This window comes from Schistocerca americana, chromosome 3 (genome assembly GCF_021461395.2).
Source record: "Schistocerca americana isolate TAMUIC-IGC-003095 chromosome 3, iqSchAmer2.1, whole genome shotgun sequence".
NCBI classification, from domain to species: Eukaryota; Metazoa; Arthropoda; class Insecta; order Orthoptera; family Acrididae; genus Schistocerca; species Schistocerca americana.
In genome coordinates this window covers 975,605,466-975,622,026 of record NC_060121.1, presented here as the reverse complement: position 1 = coordinate 975,622,026, position 16,561 = coordinate 975,605,466, and the positions used below count along the sequence as shown (strand labels likewise).

At 40.0% G+C, this 16,561-nt stretch overlaps 1 protein-coding gene across 2 annotated transcripts in view; it reads right to left on the bottom strand.

Annotated features, from left to right (window-relative positions):
• Window positions 1-201: 201 nt before the first annotated feature.
• Window positions 202-16,561, bottom strand: part of LOC124605126 (vesicular integral-membrane protein VIP36) — an 86,794-nt gene continuing 70,434 nt past the window's right edge. For both annotated transcript variants that reach the window (XM_047136603.1, XM_047136604.1), the window contains 3 exons: window positions 912-1,078; window positions 768-831; window positions 202-683 (listed from right to left, as the gene is read on the bottom strand). In XM_047136603.1, coding sequence (XP_046992559.1) covers window positions 532-683; window positions 768-831; window positions 912-1,078 — 383 coding nt within the window. In that variant the 3' untranslated portion in view covers window positions 202-531. The remainder of the gene's footprint in view (window positions 684-767; window positions 832-911; window positions 1,079-16,561) is intronic.

Genomic DNA, 16,561 nt, shown 5'->3' with positions numbered 1-16,561 from the left:
AATCAGGAATTCATTTATACTTTTAACATTCACAAACTGCTCTTTTTACAGGCAAAAATGTACGCAAATGTCTCTACTAACTTAAAATATTTTCGTACCTGAATATGGTGTTGCTGTTATTATTAAACCGAATCAGATGATTAGGAACTTCATTCCTAATTATCTTAACAAAACAAAACAAATAGGTCTCAACCATGATCATTATGGCTATTAACTGAGTGGCTTTAATTTGGTTTAGTCACAATGTCACAGACGTGTTCACAGTATACTTGTATTCTTACGGCTATATCACAGCAATGCAAAACATGAAACACAAATGAAGGATGATTAATGAAATACACTGTACATAACAATGACTGAAGAAACAATTTCTTATATAAAATAACACTAGTTACATGCAGGAAACTGATGAAACGAACCCAATTTTGTAACACTATAAAATTAATGCAACTGAGAGTCAAAGAGATGAGATGTTTCAGTCTTCAAACGATTTCTCCTTGTAACATCAAAATGGCACAAGACATATTAAACTTAGTAAAATCTCTTCCGGCTGTTTTCTTGGTGCTTTTGATAGAACATAATTCCAATGACAATAAAAGCAATAACTGCCAGTGTTCCCAGCAGCATTAAAATGAAGATCTTTAAACCACTGAGTGATGATGGCTTTGGATCCTCTACATGATCTGGGAAAAAATAGACAGTATTAAAACATAGTTTCTTGATAAAAATACTTATCAAAATATAGTTATAAATTAATGCCATCTTACCTCTTGGTGGCTCAAAAAATGCTGCTGAAGGAGAAATTTGTGACCGATCTTCCTCGTCTTTTGGCTGTAAGAAAATAAATGTATGTAAGAACACTAAAATAACCTTTTATTGCCATCCTTTGCTCACAAAGTTGGTAAACTTACATCGCTTGGCATATCAAGTTCATAAAGACGAACTGACAGGATGTCGTGGTTATCACTGAGGTCGCCTGTAGCAGCAGTCATACCAAAGTAGTACCCAGTTGGTAGTCTGACTCCCTTCACAGATAAACATTCCTTCCAAGCAGCTTTGTTCTCAAAATCTGTCGACACTGAAACATTTCATTCTAAATAAGCCACTGGAAAGTATGTAGGAAATTAAAGTAAACAAAGCATCTTATTTTGTCTTCATAAGTGGAAAAAAAGTTACCCATGGTACACTGAAATATTCTCTCCTTCTGAACACAGACAAATTCATAAAAGGTATAAACAGGTATTTTTATAGGCTAAGTGCTGCAGAAACTACTTAGAAAAGCTTGTCAACATGCTACAATCTAGAATATAATAAGCAAAGAGAAACATATTGGAAAGTTCAAGAGCAGCAGACAACTAATGCACCTGAAGAGCTTAAATTTAATTTGTGCTGTTAGTAATGTGGAGTTAAATACAAATATGTATGTAGTTGTTCTCAGTCATTTCCAACACTTCCAGCACAGTGCTAGATGAAAGAATAAAACCAATAGTCAGCATAATAGCCACTAAGTTCTGCATAACACACATGGAAATTTAAGTACATTATGCAGCATTTGTTTAAAGCGAACATAGTGCAAAAAAGAGTAAGAAAAATAGGACATTATATTACCCCTTCAGAGTAAAAATAAATCGTTTATCATCGTGAAAATCATCTGACATATCCTATACCCAAGCAAAGTAATACCCCATAGCTACTACTACAATTTATCAGAACAGCTGGGTCAGGGATGAAAACACCGCATTAATCATGTTCAGGTTAAATAGACAGTTGGTATTAGTCCGTGTTAAGTTATGTAAATGCTTTGTTTGTACTGTTAGATAAAAACAGCAGCTGACTAGAAGAAGACGGGGTCAGTGGCTTCTCTCAAGGCAGATATCTTTTTAATAACGTACATCAGCATAGTTTCGAATGAGAGCTCCTGTGAAGTTTGGAAGTTAGGAGATAAGGTACTGACGGAAGTAAAGCAGTAAGGGTGGGCTGTAGCTCATGCTTGGGTAGCTCAGTCTGTAGAGCATTTGCCTGCGAAAGTAAAAGGTCCCGAATTCGAGTCTCAGTCCAGGACACAGTCTTAATCTGCCAGGAAGTTACATACCAGCACAAACTCTACTGCAAAGTGAAAATTTATTACATAATTGTTTTTAAAAAAATTACACAAACTCTTCCAGTTGTCTAGATCACAAACAATATACAACACTTCATGTGATAATTAGTTTGAGTTGTTCATACCACCATCCCTCAGATTTGAAAGAACAAGATGAGAAACAAAATTGCTTTACATAAGACTGACTTAAACAGATTTCAGCAACACACACATTTCAAGGTACAGTAATGTATAAAAAGCAATTGCAGACCAATCATGGTAAAGTCATTAGTAAGGTTAGAATGAATTTTCTGCATGTTTTACTGTTTTATATGAAGGAAAAGGAGCTATCAGGTGATCATGAATCATAATCAATCTTACTACATTACAAGAATAGGGATGTAAGAAACAAGAAAGACATACCAATCTCATATTAGAGACAACTTGATAAGGCACTGGCCGTACCAAGAAAATAAAAAAAATAATGATTCTAAACCAATGGGGATAAATGAAAATAAATTATTTTATTACAAAAAATGAAACAGCATGAAAGCTATAAGTTTTGATCAGCAGACCACATGAATAATATATACAAACATACCACACTCATGAAAAATGCTGAATATAAAATTTTTTACACTTGCATCGTTAAAAAATGTAACTTGTCTAAACCAAAAAGAAAAAAATATACAAGTACACAAAGCCTATCAAACTTGTTTGTGACCTATTTGAATCCATAATAAGATTAACTAGTGTGTGCTTGTGAACAATCAACAACTGTCAGATAAGGCAGTACGTGGCGTGCAAACGCGCACATTTACAAAGCATGTTACATAATAGAAATAAAATTATAGTAGTAAGTAATAAAAATAAAAATTAAGAACAAAAAGAAAAACACATCCGATGTCAAAGTTGTAGTGATGAAGCAATTATCAATTTAAAAGAGGAGAGTTGCTAACAAAGGCAAAATATTGAATTAACGTTAAAAAACAAGAAGTACAATATAAATGTCAATGTACAAGTACAGAATAAAAGACATTATGACCAAGCAATCAAAATAACAGAGGTTGAAAGGCTGCCAATGTGGGTGAAGCGCCACCCAAAATGTGAATGCAGCAGAGAGCGACATTGAGCATGCATTAACAGATGGATGTAGAACGATGGAAATGCAGCTCGCAGTTGTAAAGGCAGCACATGGTACAAACCTATCTCCAGTACATGTTAGCCTCATATAATTAAAGAAGTTTGTCGAAAATATTGAAGAAATAATTTTTATTAAATTCTTGTTGTTCATTTAATATAAGATCAGGGCCTTTTTTCTTACAACTGTAAACTTCTGATTCCTCCAATATATCGAGCATTCTTCCTTTGGGCATTGCATGGCAGCTCCCTATCATAGCCAGTGTCCTGTACTGTAAGGCTACTTTATTTTGGCTGAACACTAGCATCAAAAGAACAGCTCGTCTGGCCGATATAAAACTGGTCAATGTCATTACATTTAATTTCATATGCTCCTGATTTATTAAACTTATTTTTTCTAGGACCAACTTGGTGGCAAAAGTATGATTTTTGTGTGTCAGTTGTTTGGAAACCAAACCTAACATTAGTTTTACAAAAGCACTGTTCAATCTTGAGTAACACATGACTGTTTAGGCCATAGCTACAAACATACTTTGTATAAAAAATTTTAGACTTGAGGTCAATTTTGTAAGTGTGATATGTTTGTTTATATAATATTATTCATGTAGTCTGTTTATGACAACTTTCCAATATTTGTAATGAAATTGTTTCCTTTTATCCATATAGGTTTAGAATCACTCTCTTTTTACCTTGTTGGTACAGCCAGAAGTTTACTGAAGTCTTTAATATGAGGATGGTATACGCATATTTATTCCATTACATTATTTTTGTAAAGTCGTAAAATTGATTATGGTTCATCTTCATCTGATAGTTGCTTTTCCTTTCTTCCGTAGTATCAAGGTACACAGGCGATGTGGTCTAGCTTTAATGTATATGTTGACTCAATGTCTTACCACAATTGGTATGTCATAATTTTTTGTATATTGCTTTACCCTCATATATGTATATTCTTGAAGTCACCTATAGCCATTTTCTGCTTCTGCTTGTTCCTTCAGAAATGAGGATGGTTGTATGAGCAATCGAAGCGAGTTATCAAACTTAATTTTGTATACTGTTTGCAATGTGGACAATTAAAAGATTTTGTATTAAATTTTTTAAAGGTGTAACTTGCCTCATTCCACATCCCTGAAAGGCTCCTCTTCACGATTGTGTTTGTGGAACACAATGTGTGAAATAATGAACAAATTGGAAATCTTGCTCAGAACGCTGTATGGGATCTCAGCAGGACTTCTGCTGAACAGATGTCCTGCACCTCTTCACTGCCTCATTGAAAACCAATATTTCAATGCAACATAAAACATGTATTTCAAGCATCAGAACGTGTCAATGAATTTGGCAGTGAGCATCCAACCACAAGATTTAAAAAATTTGCAAAGGTTTGACTGAAAAGATTATTTACACAATGACATCTCTCCGAATACAAAAACAATAATTCTGTTGCCTTATCAGATGATCATAATGAAAACATCCGAAATTTCTGATCATCTTCAGATTTTACTTTCATGTCTGTATGGTTGCTGTATTTGCTCTCCCCATTCGTGGTTCATCACATACTCCAGTCCCTCATAAGGAAAATACACAACAAGAATCATTCGACATAGTTCCTATGTTAAAAATAGTTTCAAAATTGCACTGATCATAATTATTACTACAGTATCTGTGAAGGTTTTGGTAAGTATAATGGCCACAAATATTATAAAGCACATGGGGGTTCTCACGAAAAATCTGCAGCAGCTTTCAAAGGCAAAGACCTAGACATAAATGGCCTTCTAGTTACCTATTATGACCTTGCATGAGCATCATTACGAATTATTCGTCTAAACTAACATTCTTATCACAATCTTACATCAGTAATCATACTGCACAAGCCAGAATACGATATAAAGAAAAAGGAACCTTGTAGCAATATTAGTTGCTCGTTTTCAGTCCATTCACAAATGCTGTCAAGAGGATGTCTGCATGGATGGTTGTGATGTTTCCCTGCACAATTTCTCTAGCTTTACCACTGAAGTTGGTCCATAAAATGTATGCAGGGGAGTAGGGAGTAGCATTTCCTAACTGTTTTACTAATTTTAAGAGCAGCCCCATTCACAGTGTCTTAATTGAGTTTTTTTGTGTGTGGGGTTTTAGGGCGCAAAACATCTAAGGCCATAAGCACCCAGTATAGAACCAGAGAATGCTTGAACCACAAGGGGAAAAACCATTACAAGGTCCAATACAAAAAGGAAGAAAAAACAAATCTAAAAAAATCAAGAAGTTACGGAAGAGTATCTAAAAGACATTGACAAGAAACGGGAGTCACCAGGTAGAAATCAAATCTCATTTGCTATATTACTGCTTTTAAAAAAATTTAAAACGCGAGCCACAGCTTGCACATAATCTGCTAAAATGTCCAGCAAAGCAGGCGGCAGCCCGACCCTGAGACATAAGTGGCTAAAATAGGGGCAGAGGATCAGGAAATGTCTTGAGTGTTAATGGCTGGCTACAGAAAGAACAGCTGGGTGCAGGGTCGCCACTCAATAAGTGGCAGTGACTAAAGCAGCAGTGCCCTATTTGCAACCGAGCTAACATTATTCCTCACGGCGAGACGGCTGGGAGGAAGTCGACCAGGCTGTTGGGAGAGGTTTCACTTCCGAGTTTATTCCCATGAAAGGAGCACCAATCGTCATGCCAAAGTGACGTGATACACTGGTAGAGGAAAGCACAAATATCTTGCGAGGGAACAGAGTACGAGGCGGGCCGCCCGAGACAGACAGCGGCCTTGGCTGCAGCATAAGCAGCGTCATTCCCAGGTAAACCAACATGGCCAGGAACACAAATGAAAATCACTTAGGCTCCCAAATGGAGACAGTCCTGAATCCGTCAAACGATGGGGTGGGCTGGATCGGGAGCATCTAGACTCTGAAGGGCACTGAGGGAGTCAGAGCTGATCACACAGCGAGTGAGCTGGTGCTTACAGACACAGTGAACAGCCTGATAGAGGGCAAAAAACTCGGCTGTAAAAATTGTGCATGGTCAAGAAGCCGGTATTGAAACTTATCAGTCCCAACGACAAAAGCACAGCCAACGCTGTGGGCGGACTTTGAACCATCAGTGTACAAAAATATGCTATCGGCAAGTTGTGAGAGAAGTTCGAGAAATTTGCAGCGATACGTCAGCTCGGGAGTCGAATCCTTTGGGAACGAGCTGAGGTCAAAACAAACAAAAACCTGTGTCTGAAGCCAAGGTGGTGAAGGGCTCTCTCCCATTCGGAAAGTGCATGAAGTGTGAACTGCAGCTGCCGAAGCAGGTGACGAAAGTGGACACCGGGAGGCCGCAGAGAAGAAACGTACATCTCATACTGGCGGTCAAGAATGCCATCAAAAAAAGGGTCACAGGTTGGGTGGCCTGGCATGGAAGAAAGCCGACAAGCATACCTACTGAGTAGGATGTCACGCCAGTATGACAGTGGTAGTTCACTGGCTTCTGCATAGTCTCTCAACAGGGCTAGTACGGAAGGCACCAGTGGCAAGACTGATCCCCAAATGGTGTATTGTATTTAGACGGCGTAAGATAGAAGGCCGTGCAGAGTGGACAATGCATCCATAATACAACTTGGAGCAGACAAGAGATCGATAGAGGCAGAGGAGGGCAGTCCAGTCAGCCCCCCAAGAGGTACCACTCAATACACGAAGGACATCGATGGACAGGGTGCAGCATGCAGCCAGGTAGACACGTGGGGAGACCAACTGAGTTTCCTATTGAACGTAAGCCCCAAGAACTTCGTTGCATCCGCGAACGGGAGAGGATTTTGGCCCAGTCGCAAAGACAGTGGGAGAAACGCCTTGTACCGCCAGAAGTTGACACAAACGGATTTGGAAGCAGAAAAGCGGAAACCATTTGTGACACTCCACGAACAGAGATGGTCCAGACAACGCTGAAGACAGCATTGCAGGAGACACGTCCGCTGGGAGCTGCAATAAATAGCAAAGTCATCAACGAAAAGAGAGCCGGAAATGCCAGCTGGAACGCAGTCTATAATGGGGTTGATGGCTATGGCGAAGAGGACGACACTCAGTACGGAGCCCTGAGGCACATCGTTCTCCTATGAAAAGGTGTGGGATAAGGAGGAACCCACATGTACCCAGAAAACTTGGTCCGTTAAAAATTCCAGGATGAAAGTGGGAAGAAGACCGCAGAGGCCCCATGTGTGCATAGTACGTAGAATGTCTGTTCACCAATAGGTAACATAGGCTTTCTCCAAATCAAAGAAAACTGTCACTGTTTGTCGCTTCTGCTGAAAATTATTGATGATGAACGTTGACAGGGTGACGAGATGATCAACCGCGGAGTGGCGCTTTCGGAACTCACACTGAACATTACTGAGAAGAGGGTGTGACTCCAGCCACCACACTAATCGACCATTGACCATGCATTCCATCACTTACAAACACTGCTGGTAAGGGAAATTGGACAATAGCTTGAAGGAAGACATTTATCTTTACAAAGCTTAGGTAGGGGAACAATAATAGCTTCACGCCAAAGTGTGGGAAATACACCGTCAGTCCAAATACAGTTGTAGGTATCGAGGAGAAAGTGTTTTCCCAGAAGAGGAAGATTCTGCAGCATGAGGATGTGGACTGTATCGGGCCCAGGAGCAGAAGACCTGGATGAGGAGAGAGCATGCTCTAGCTCCCTCACAGTAAAAAAGAGAATTGTAGCATTCTCGATTCAAAGAGAGAAAAGAGATTGTACGAGCCTCATCCGCCTGTTTTCAAGGAAGGAAGGCAGGATGGTAGTGGGTGGCACTTGAAACCTCCAGAAAGTACCGACCCAAAGTGTTGGAAATATCGACAGGGTCGACTATGACGTTTCCCGCCACAGTCAGACCAGAAATCGGGGAGTGGGGGGTAGGCCCATAAAGTCGACGCAGGCCACCCCAAACAAGAGAGGACAGTGTAAATCTGTTGAACAAGCTGGTGAAGGAAACCCAGCACGCTTTCTTACTTTCCTTAATAGTGCGACGGCACTGCGCACGTAGTTGCTTGTAGCGGATGCAGTTCATTAATGTAGGATGACGGTGAAAGACACGAAGTGCACGTCGTCGGGCACGAATCGCATTGCTGTACTCCACAGTCCACCAAGGGAGTGGGACTCAACGGGGAGAAGTAGTGGTACGAGGGATGAGGATTCGGCAACCAAGGTAATAATGTCCACAAGGTGCTCAGCCTGATCATCGGGGCTGGGAAACAGCCGGTCGTCAAAATCTGCCAAGGAGGAATATAGCCTCCAGTAAGCAAGAGAGAATTTCCAATGAGCGGGCCTCTGTGGCGGGGTATGATTATACAGGCGAGTCACACAAGGGAAGTGGTCACTCGGTTAAGTATCGGAAAGAGCACACCACTCGAGACATTGAGTGAGATGGGCAGAGCAGATCGAGAGGTCTAAGTGGGAATAAGTGTGCGTGGAATCAGAGAGAAACATGGCTTTGCCAGTGTTAAGGCACACGAGATTAAGATGATGAAGAAGATCTGCCAAAAGAGAACCTCTCGGGCAGGCAACAGGCGAGCCCCAAAGAGGACGATGGGCATTGGTGTAACCAAGGAGCAGAAAGGGTGGAGGAAGCTGAGCAACAAGCTGCAACAGGGCCGCCCTAGTGACAGCAGAAGACAAAGGGATGTAAATGGTGAAGAGGGAAAAGGTGAACTCGGGAAAGAAAACACGAGCAGCAACTGCTTGCAGGTGGGTGTGCAAGGCGATAGGACGATGACAATCATCATCTTGTAGATACCTACAACTGTATTTGGACTGACGGTGTATTTCCCACACTTTGTAGAAGCAGCATGACCCCACCATGAGCAGGAATCCCTGCTGTAAAGGGACGGTCCATCCGTAGTGAAGTAAAATGGGAAAGAGCAAAATGGTCTTGAGGACGTAGCTTTGTTTCTTGGAGACAGACTACAAGCGGACATTGAGAGCGCAGGAGCAGCTGGAGGTCCGCCCTGTTACCACCGAAGGCCACGGATATTCCATTTTAAAGGGCCATAAAATTTAGAAAACACCAGAGAATGAAGAAGAAACACTCACCTTGACGGGTGCTTAGGGCGAGCTGTCAAGGGAGGACAGCCACTAGAATCCACAGATGGAGGATCTTCGTCCATCAACTCAGCGGGATCAATGGAGCTTCCCCAGTGTCGGTCAGTTGAAATGGACCGACGAGTCAGAGAGGGGGAAGACTGTTTGCCTTTGGATGACTGTTTTGGCTTTTGGCGATTGGCAGAAGAGCCAGACGGCTGGCAACTTGAGGTACGCAAGAAATCTTTCCGGAAATATTCCTTTTTGAATTGACAGTTCGCTGGCTGCATTGCAACCGTCTTCGCAGGTGAGGGCAAAGAATGGGTAGCAGAATCTACAGCCTGGGAAGCGGGAGATGGAGTGTCTGCTTGAAGGTGAGGCAACTTTGCCATGATTGAACTGAACTGTAAGTCACAAGTTTGTGTAGCCATGTTTTTCGTAGGGCGGGGAGAGGCTAACATGGTGCTGTAGCTTCCAGACAATCAGTTTACGGCTCGCCAACAGTATACGGGCAACAGGAAAAGGTACCGTTTCCTTCATCCTTATCTCTTGAACAGCCTGCTCATCTTGATAGATGGGACAAGAACGAGAAGCAGCAGATGGTCTCCATGACAACGCAGCAAGGGGAAGGAGGTGGACAGGCACCTTCGTGTGCATTCCTGCTACAAATGACACATTTGGCTGCGTTTTTACATGACGTGCTGGTATGATTGAACTGGTGACATTTACAACACTGCAACGGATTGGAACTATAAGGGCGTACAGAGATGACTTCATAGCCTGCCTTTATCTTGGTAGGAAGTGTTAACCAATCGAAACTTGGGAACAATGTGTGAGTGGGAAACAAATCGGCAGCTTTCTTTTTCATAACTATGAACAGCAGTAACACCCTGATCCGATAGATAATTAGTTATTTCGTCCTCCGTCAAACCATCCAACAGCCGGGTGTAGATAACAACGCGGGACAAGTTAAGTGTCCTGTGGGCCTCCACTTTTATAGGATATTCGTAGAGGATTTGGGCCTTCAGTAGTTTCTGGGCCTGGAGAGCACTATCAATTACCACTGCAGAGATGAGAGAATGACTTCACAGGGCCGGAGGTGCCATCCACGACTTTCTGTATAACAAAGGGGTTAACAGTAGCAAATGTCTCATTTTTGTCTAAACGTGAGACTACTAGAAATCGAGGCGCAACAGGAAGAGACATTGAGGCAGGTGCCTCATTCCATTTCTGTTTATGAGAAACACTCTGAGAAAGAGAAGGAAAGTCAACATTGGGAAGAAGTCCCCCACGATTGCCAGCATCTCCGATGGCGCACTTTTTCCAGCAGGGGCCCTCCAAAGGGGAGCTCCCGCCTTAGGCGATTGTCCCCACCTTAGGTCACACTTCCCGAACGACTGACAGAGGGACCACTTGGCAAAGGAGGAAGGTGATAGCTCAGGCAATCACCCCTCCCTGGGCCTGGCATGTACCAGGTGGTACCTGCGGGTCCTACATGCCAACCCGGGGCGGGGAATTACCCGTTACCCAGTCTCCTGCTATGCAGCAAATGCGTGGGTGGCCGTCAGGCACACACAGGGAGGAGAAGAAAAGAGAAGGAAAGGAGGAAAGAAAGAATGGCCATAGCAGAGGAAAAAGAGATCAGAACAAGGAAAAAAGGAACAAGGAAAGAGCGGAGCAGGGGAAACTTAACAGGGAAAGAGGAAACAGGGAAAGAGGAAACAGGGAAAGAGGAAACAGGGAAAGAGGAAACAGGGAAAGAGGAAACAGGGAAAGAGGAAACAGGGAAAGAGCAAAACTAGGAAAGAACAGTGCAGGGAAAGAGCAAAACTAGGAAAGAACAGTGCAGGGAAAGAGCGACGCAGGAAAAGGGCAGTGCAGGGAAAGAGCGACGCAGGAAAAGGGCAGTGCAGGGAAAGAGCGGCACAGGAAAAGGGCAGCGCAGGGAAAGAGCGGCACAGGAAAAGGGCAGCGCAGGGAAAGAGCGGCAAAAAAAGAGCGACACAGGAAAAGGGCAGTGCAGGGAAAGAGCGACACAGGAAAAGGGCAGTGCAGGGAAAGAGCGACACAGGAAAAGAGCAGTGCAGGGAAAGAGCGACACAGGAAAAGGGCAGTGCAACAAATACAAATTTCATGAATGTTGTAGCTCTGTTATTAATTCAGTTTTTGCAATCAATCTACTTTAACACATCACAGCAGTATCTGAGCCCGGCTCATTGTATTGTAAGCTACTGTCATCAGAAGCTACATCTCATAAAATATGTTATTCGAATAGTCCTGATTGCTAATTTTTTAAATAATGTTGCAGATTATAAATTAGGGTTAGTCACTTCAAGTTGTTACACTTCTCATCTTGTCCATCAAGTATGCAGCACCTTTTATATGGTTTTCTATCATACACTGTGTACTTGTCACTCAGACTATTATTCAAATAGTGTAGGATAACGCCTCAAAACCCTTCCTGTTAAACACAATGTAGGGTTTACCTTTTCCATTGTAATATTCAAATAGTTGCTTCATATTATACTATTTTTTTTTCATACCAAACTATTTAATGTATGACAATGAAAAATTATTTATGGATGATGCTATACTGCAACAGGTAAAATTTGTCTACTTATAACTACAATTTGCATGTTGGCATGTTTAGAGAAGTATGGCAGTCAGCACTCCAGCACTGATCCTGAAGTGTCACCTAGATTGCTGACTACCTACTCTTCAGCAGCACATATTTAATTATCATGTCTTTCATACGTATTTGTTGTATTTTAGCATACACACTATACCTCACGTGGTCCCTCATTCCCTTGTTTCTTGGCATAGCCTTCTCTTTAGCATACTGAATAATACACTACTTTTCTTTCCCCGGCACAGCTAAATATGACAAGAGGGAAGCCCAGTTGCACTTCTGTCCTCTACCATCTTCTTTGGTTCTGTCACATCATCACAATGCAGTTAAGTATAGGAATTAAATTCTACACTTTTTCAAAGTAAATGAGATTAAATGAAAATTGTCATTATAACAGCCATTTACTTAATGCTTAAATCTTTATACTACAATGAAAGAATACAATTAACTTCATAATGACCAGTTGTGGCACTAATTAAAAACTAAGCATTTTTCTCATCACCATCTCAGACAGAAAAGCTTCAGTCCCCAAATCAGCATAGATTTAGAAGTATCACTCCTGCAAAACTCAGCTTGCCATTTTCTCACACAATATTCTATGAACCACAAGCAGATTTTTTATCCCTAGACTTCTGGGAAGTGCCCCGCTGGAAACTGTTGATAAAGGTCCAAGTAAGCGGAAAATGTTTCCAGGAATGTGAGTAGCTTGAAGGCTTTGAAATGGAATTACTCCATTTGCTACCATTCTACTCCTTAGATATTTTTTTCTCTTTTTTTCATATAATATACTGGTAGTTAACATGTCATATCCACATAAAATATTGAAATTCTAGTTGAGGTAAAATTCCATTAAAACTTATTATTCAATAGTTCATTTAAGCCAGGATGAGCCATTTAGTTTTACACAAACTTTTTCTTTTAAGAGAAATTGGTAACCGACAATGTTCACATACAGTGTGTACATAAAAGTATTCTGTGCTAATGACTTTTTACTGACATTAGACATAGCTAATTTGGCGGCTCTATTTCACTCTTTCCAGTAATCAGTCTACTTTCTCTAAGAAGTTATTAACTGTAGTATTATTAATAATTAAACCCTTCATTGGCCTGAAAATACTTTTATATTTGAAATTTTTATCTAGTTCTAGTCCTGTATCTGATGTTATACTTTTGTTGATCTAAATTTGCTGAACCATATTTTATATATTATATCAAAGGCACTAATTAAGAAAATTTAAAACCTGAGAAATATACATGAAACTCTGTAAACCACAGCAGAAGTATACTTGTGTCAACCAAATAGCACAACGAATTTTATTACTTTTACCATTATCTGACATAAAACTAAACAAAAGTATTACTTGATTCAATAGACTGCCACCACTACTAAATTTAACCTTTGTAACATTATAAAACAAAATTTAATTACTGATTTAATTATTTATCCTAATGAATGTCTATATATACCACCACCTAATAGCAAATCTGAAGTTCACACCTGGTAATCTCTCTATCAACTCCATCTCGTCAACATTTGCATCTCAATGAAAAAGTTCGCAGTTAGAAGTTCACTACTACGTAAAATTCTGAGCGTAGATATCGATTTTAGTTACTTGTCTCACCACAGGTCTCAGTGAAAATACTTCATCAACCTATTTGTTCTGTGTAGACAGACAAAAAGACTCGGTGACCAATTCTGAGAAATATTTCTTAGTTGCATATCATCTTTCACCAGATGTTTGACGAAGATTTTGTCAGTGTTTACAGGAGTATAATGGAGAACTGTAATACAGAATGTGTTTTGAACAAATTGCCAATGTCTAGAACATATTTTGTGCAGTTACTAACTTGGTTTGTTGGTATTATCATATTGAAGGAAATTTGATGAGATAAGGATTATTAGTGATCTTGTGGACCAATTGTTGCAATATGAACAGACTCAGTATGAATTGGTCATCACCAAAGAGTGTTTTAATATAAACAGATGTGAAAGGATCTTCAACTTCAATCAGTAGTGTTGTGTGTGTTACTGAAATGTGAGATCACAAATGAAAACAATTTCAGAGCTTGAGACTTCGATTCATCATGCGCCACTGAGTAATTGTATAAACGCAACAACTTTAGTACCACTGTAGCTTCCACAAGTCATAGAACCCAGTATGTTGTCTTGGACGGCAAGGGTGCTGTAACACTACAAAGTGGTACAACATGGAAACAGCACAGGTCGTCAGTAGTACTGAAGGAGAATGATTGACTGGTTTATTTGAAGAATTCTACAAAACATGGAGCTCATGTGCTGTGTGCAACCCTTTTTTGTGAACTGCTTGAGTGCTTGGGATTCCACCAAGATAGATTAAAGGAAGACATCAAAGTAATTTAGAAAAGTCCTGCAAAATTGTTACCTGTAGGTTCGATCAACACGCTTGGTGAAATCAAATGGAAATACCTGGAGTGGAGACAATGTTCTTTTCACGAAAAACTATTGAGACAATTTAGAAAACCAACATTTGCAGCTGACTGTAGAGTGATATTACTGCTGCTGATGTCTATTTCGCACAAGGCCCGTGAGACAAAATAAGAGAATTTATGCCTCATACGGAGGCATGCAGACAGTCATTTTTCTATCACTCCATCTGCGAGCAGAACAGGAAAGAGACAATTCAGGACTAAACATAGCAAGTCACCATCTCAAAGGCAAACTGTTATTAATTGGTCCAATCATTTCACCAAAACTGACTGTGTATCACAGAGGAAGCCGGGTCAGGGTCGGCCAGCAGTCTCTGATGCAGCAATTGAACACGTTCAGAAGGTAGCCACATTGAAAATTTGTAAACATTATCTGAAGGTATACTGCATTCAGTGCGGTATCAAACATATCTGTATGTTTTTACCTTTTTGGCAATTAAACGTTACTTTTGTACAAACAATTTATGAACCCTGTATGTAATTGTTATCTATTAAATGTCACATAAAAGGAATGTGTTTACTTTTACAAACAAGTTTCCTTGTAACTAGCTGATGTAAGTCACTTACAGAAATAAACTTCGTTACTAAAATAAAAGAAATCAAAGGTAAACAAATTGTGAATAAAATTACGTGCCAAATGAAATAAGCAACAAGGCAATGCATTTTCCTATAGTATTGCATTTAACAAAAAGCTGGTTTGAGCAATCAGAAATTCTACATTCACTAGGTTACATTATTGTTAAACTAAATTCAACTACTTCTTTCATGTGACACAACAAAAATTTTCATTATTCTCCTTAACAATGAAGTAACCACCATGTGTAACTACAAAGCCACCTCTGACATAAAAAAAATGAAATACATTATTGAAGGCAGAATTACCAAATACACGAGTCCCTACAAAAACTTACTACTCCCAAGAAATTTGTGGTAGTGTCAAAGGCTTTACCACAATTTCTTACTTTTCTCAATACAGGTTGTATCAAAAATAATCATCCGATTTGGCATGTCTATTTCTGAAACTAATAACCATATCCACTGAATTTCGTTTTTTGATGACTGGGAAACCCAAAAAGTTTTTTTCATACCTTTTCACCTTTTTTGCTAATGGACTAAACGTGATGAGTGACAGCAGTATTTGTCAGCAGTGGAGTGTTTTTGTTTAAGAATGGAAGGACTTTCTTGAGCATTTTGTAGAAGACTGCAACTACAGAATTAGGTTAACATGATGTCTGTGCTTGTTGAGTATCCAAATCCCTTTTTGATAACCACAAAACTCAATGAATGAGAGCTTTTCTGCACTTTCCTTTTCATTACGAAGAAATAGGGAAAATCCTACTAAACAGAATTGTGATCTGTGACAAGGCATGGGTTTCCTATGCTAACATGAAGACCGAACAGCAGTCAGAGGCATGCAGTCATGCCACTTAGTTTGTCATAAGCCAGCTGCAATCTCAAGTGGCAGAATTTTACAAGAAAGGGATTTATCAGTTCGTGAAGAGTAGTGATAAGTGCTTAAACCTAAATGGTAAAGAAGTAATGTGAAAGTGCAGTTTTATGATTTCCCTAATAAATTTGCTTAAACTATTCTAGTATTTTATTTTTGTATAGTTGTCATAAAATGTAACATGCCCCTTCTTCTGCTATGCCTATGCTATCGGTTATTAAATACACATTTCACTGCTGTTCACACAATTTCATATTGTGTGCACTTTGACTATGTTATCATCTGTGGCTCCAATTCTGGGACATTCTTGGCAGGATTAATTCTTCAAAACAATTACAGCCACATAAGAGTCAGCTGCCCACTTGTTTCTTGATTTTCAACAATTAAGAGACTTGTAATCTTTCACCAAGTTTCTACTGGAATTTAGTTGCCTAGAACAAAATAATTTTATTTCAACCTGGCAGTCGAGTTTATTCATTCAAATGAAACACACACACACGAACACACACACACACACACACACACACACACACACACACACACACACACACACACACACTTTAAAAACTGTTCTGTAATCGAATTTCACTGATACCAATACAATGTGTGTCAGAGCAAGCACCTTTCACTGCTGCTTACTCTATTGTAGTTCAAACAATGGAAAATCCAGGCTGGAATAATGACAATGTTATGAGAAGGATAGACTGCTACACACCATATAGTGGAGATGTCGAGACGCAGATAG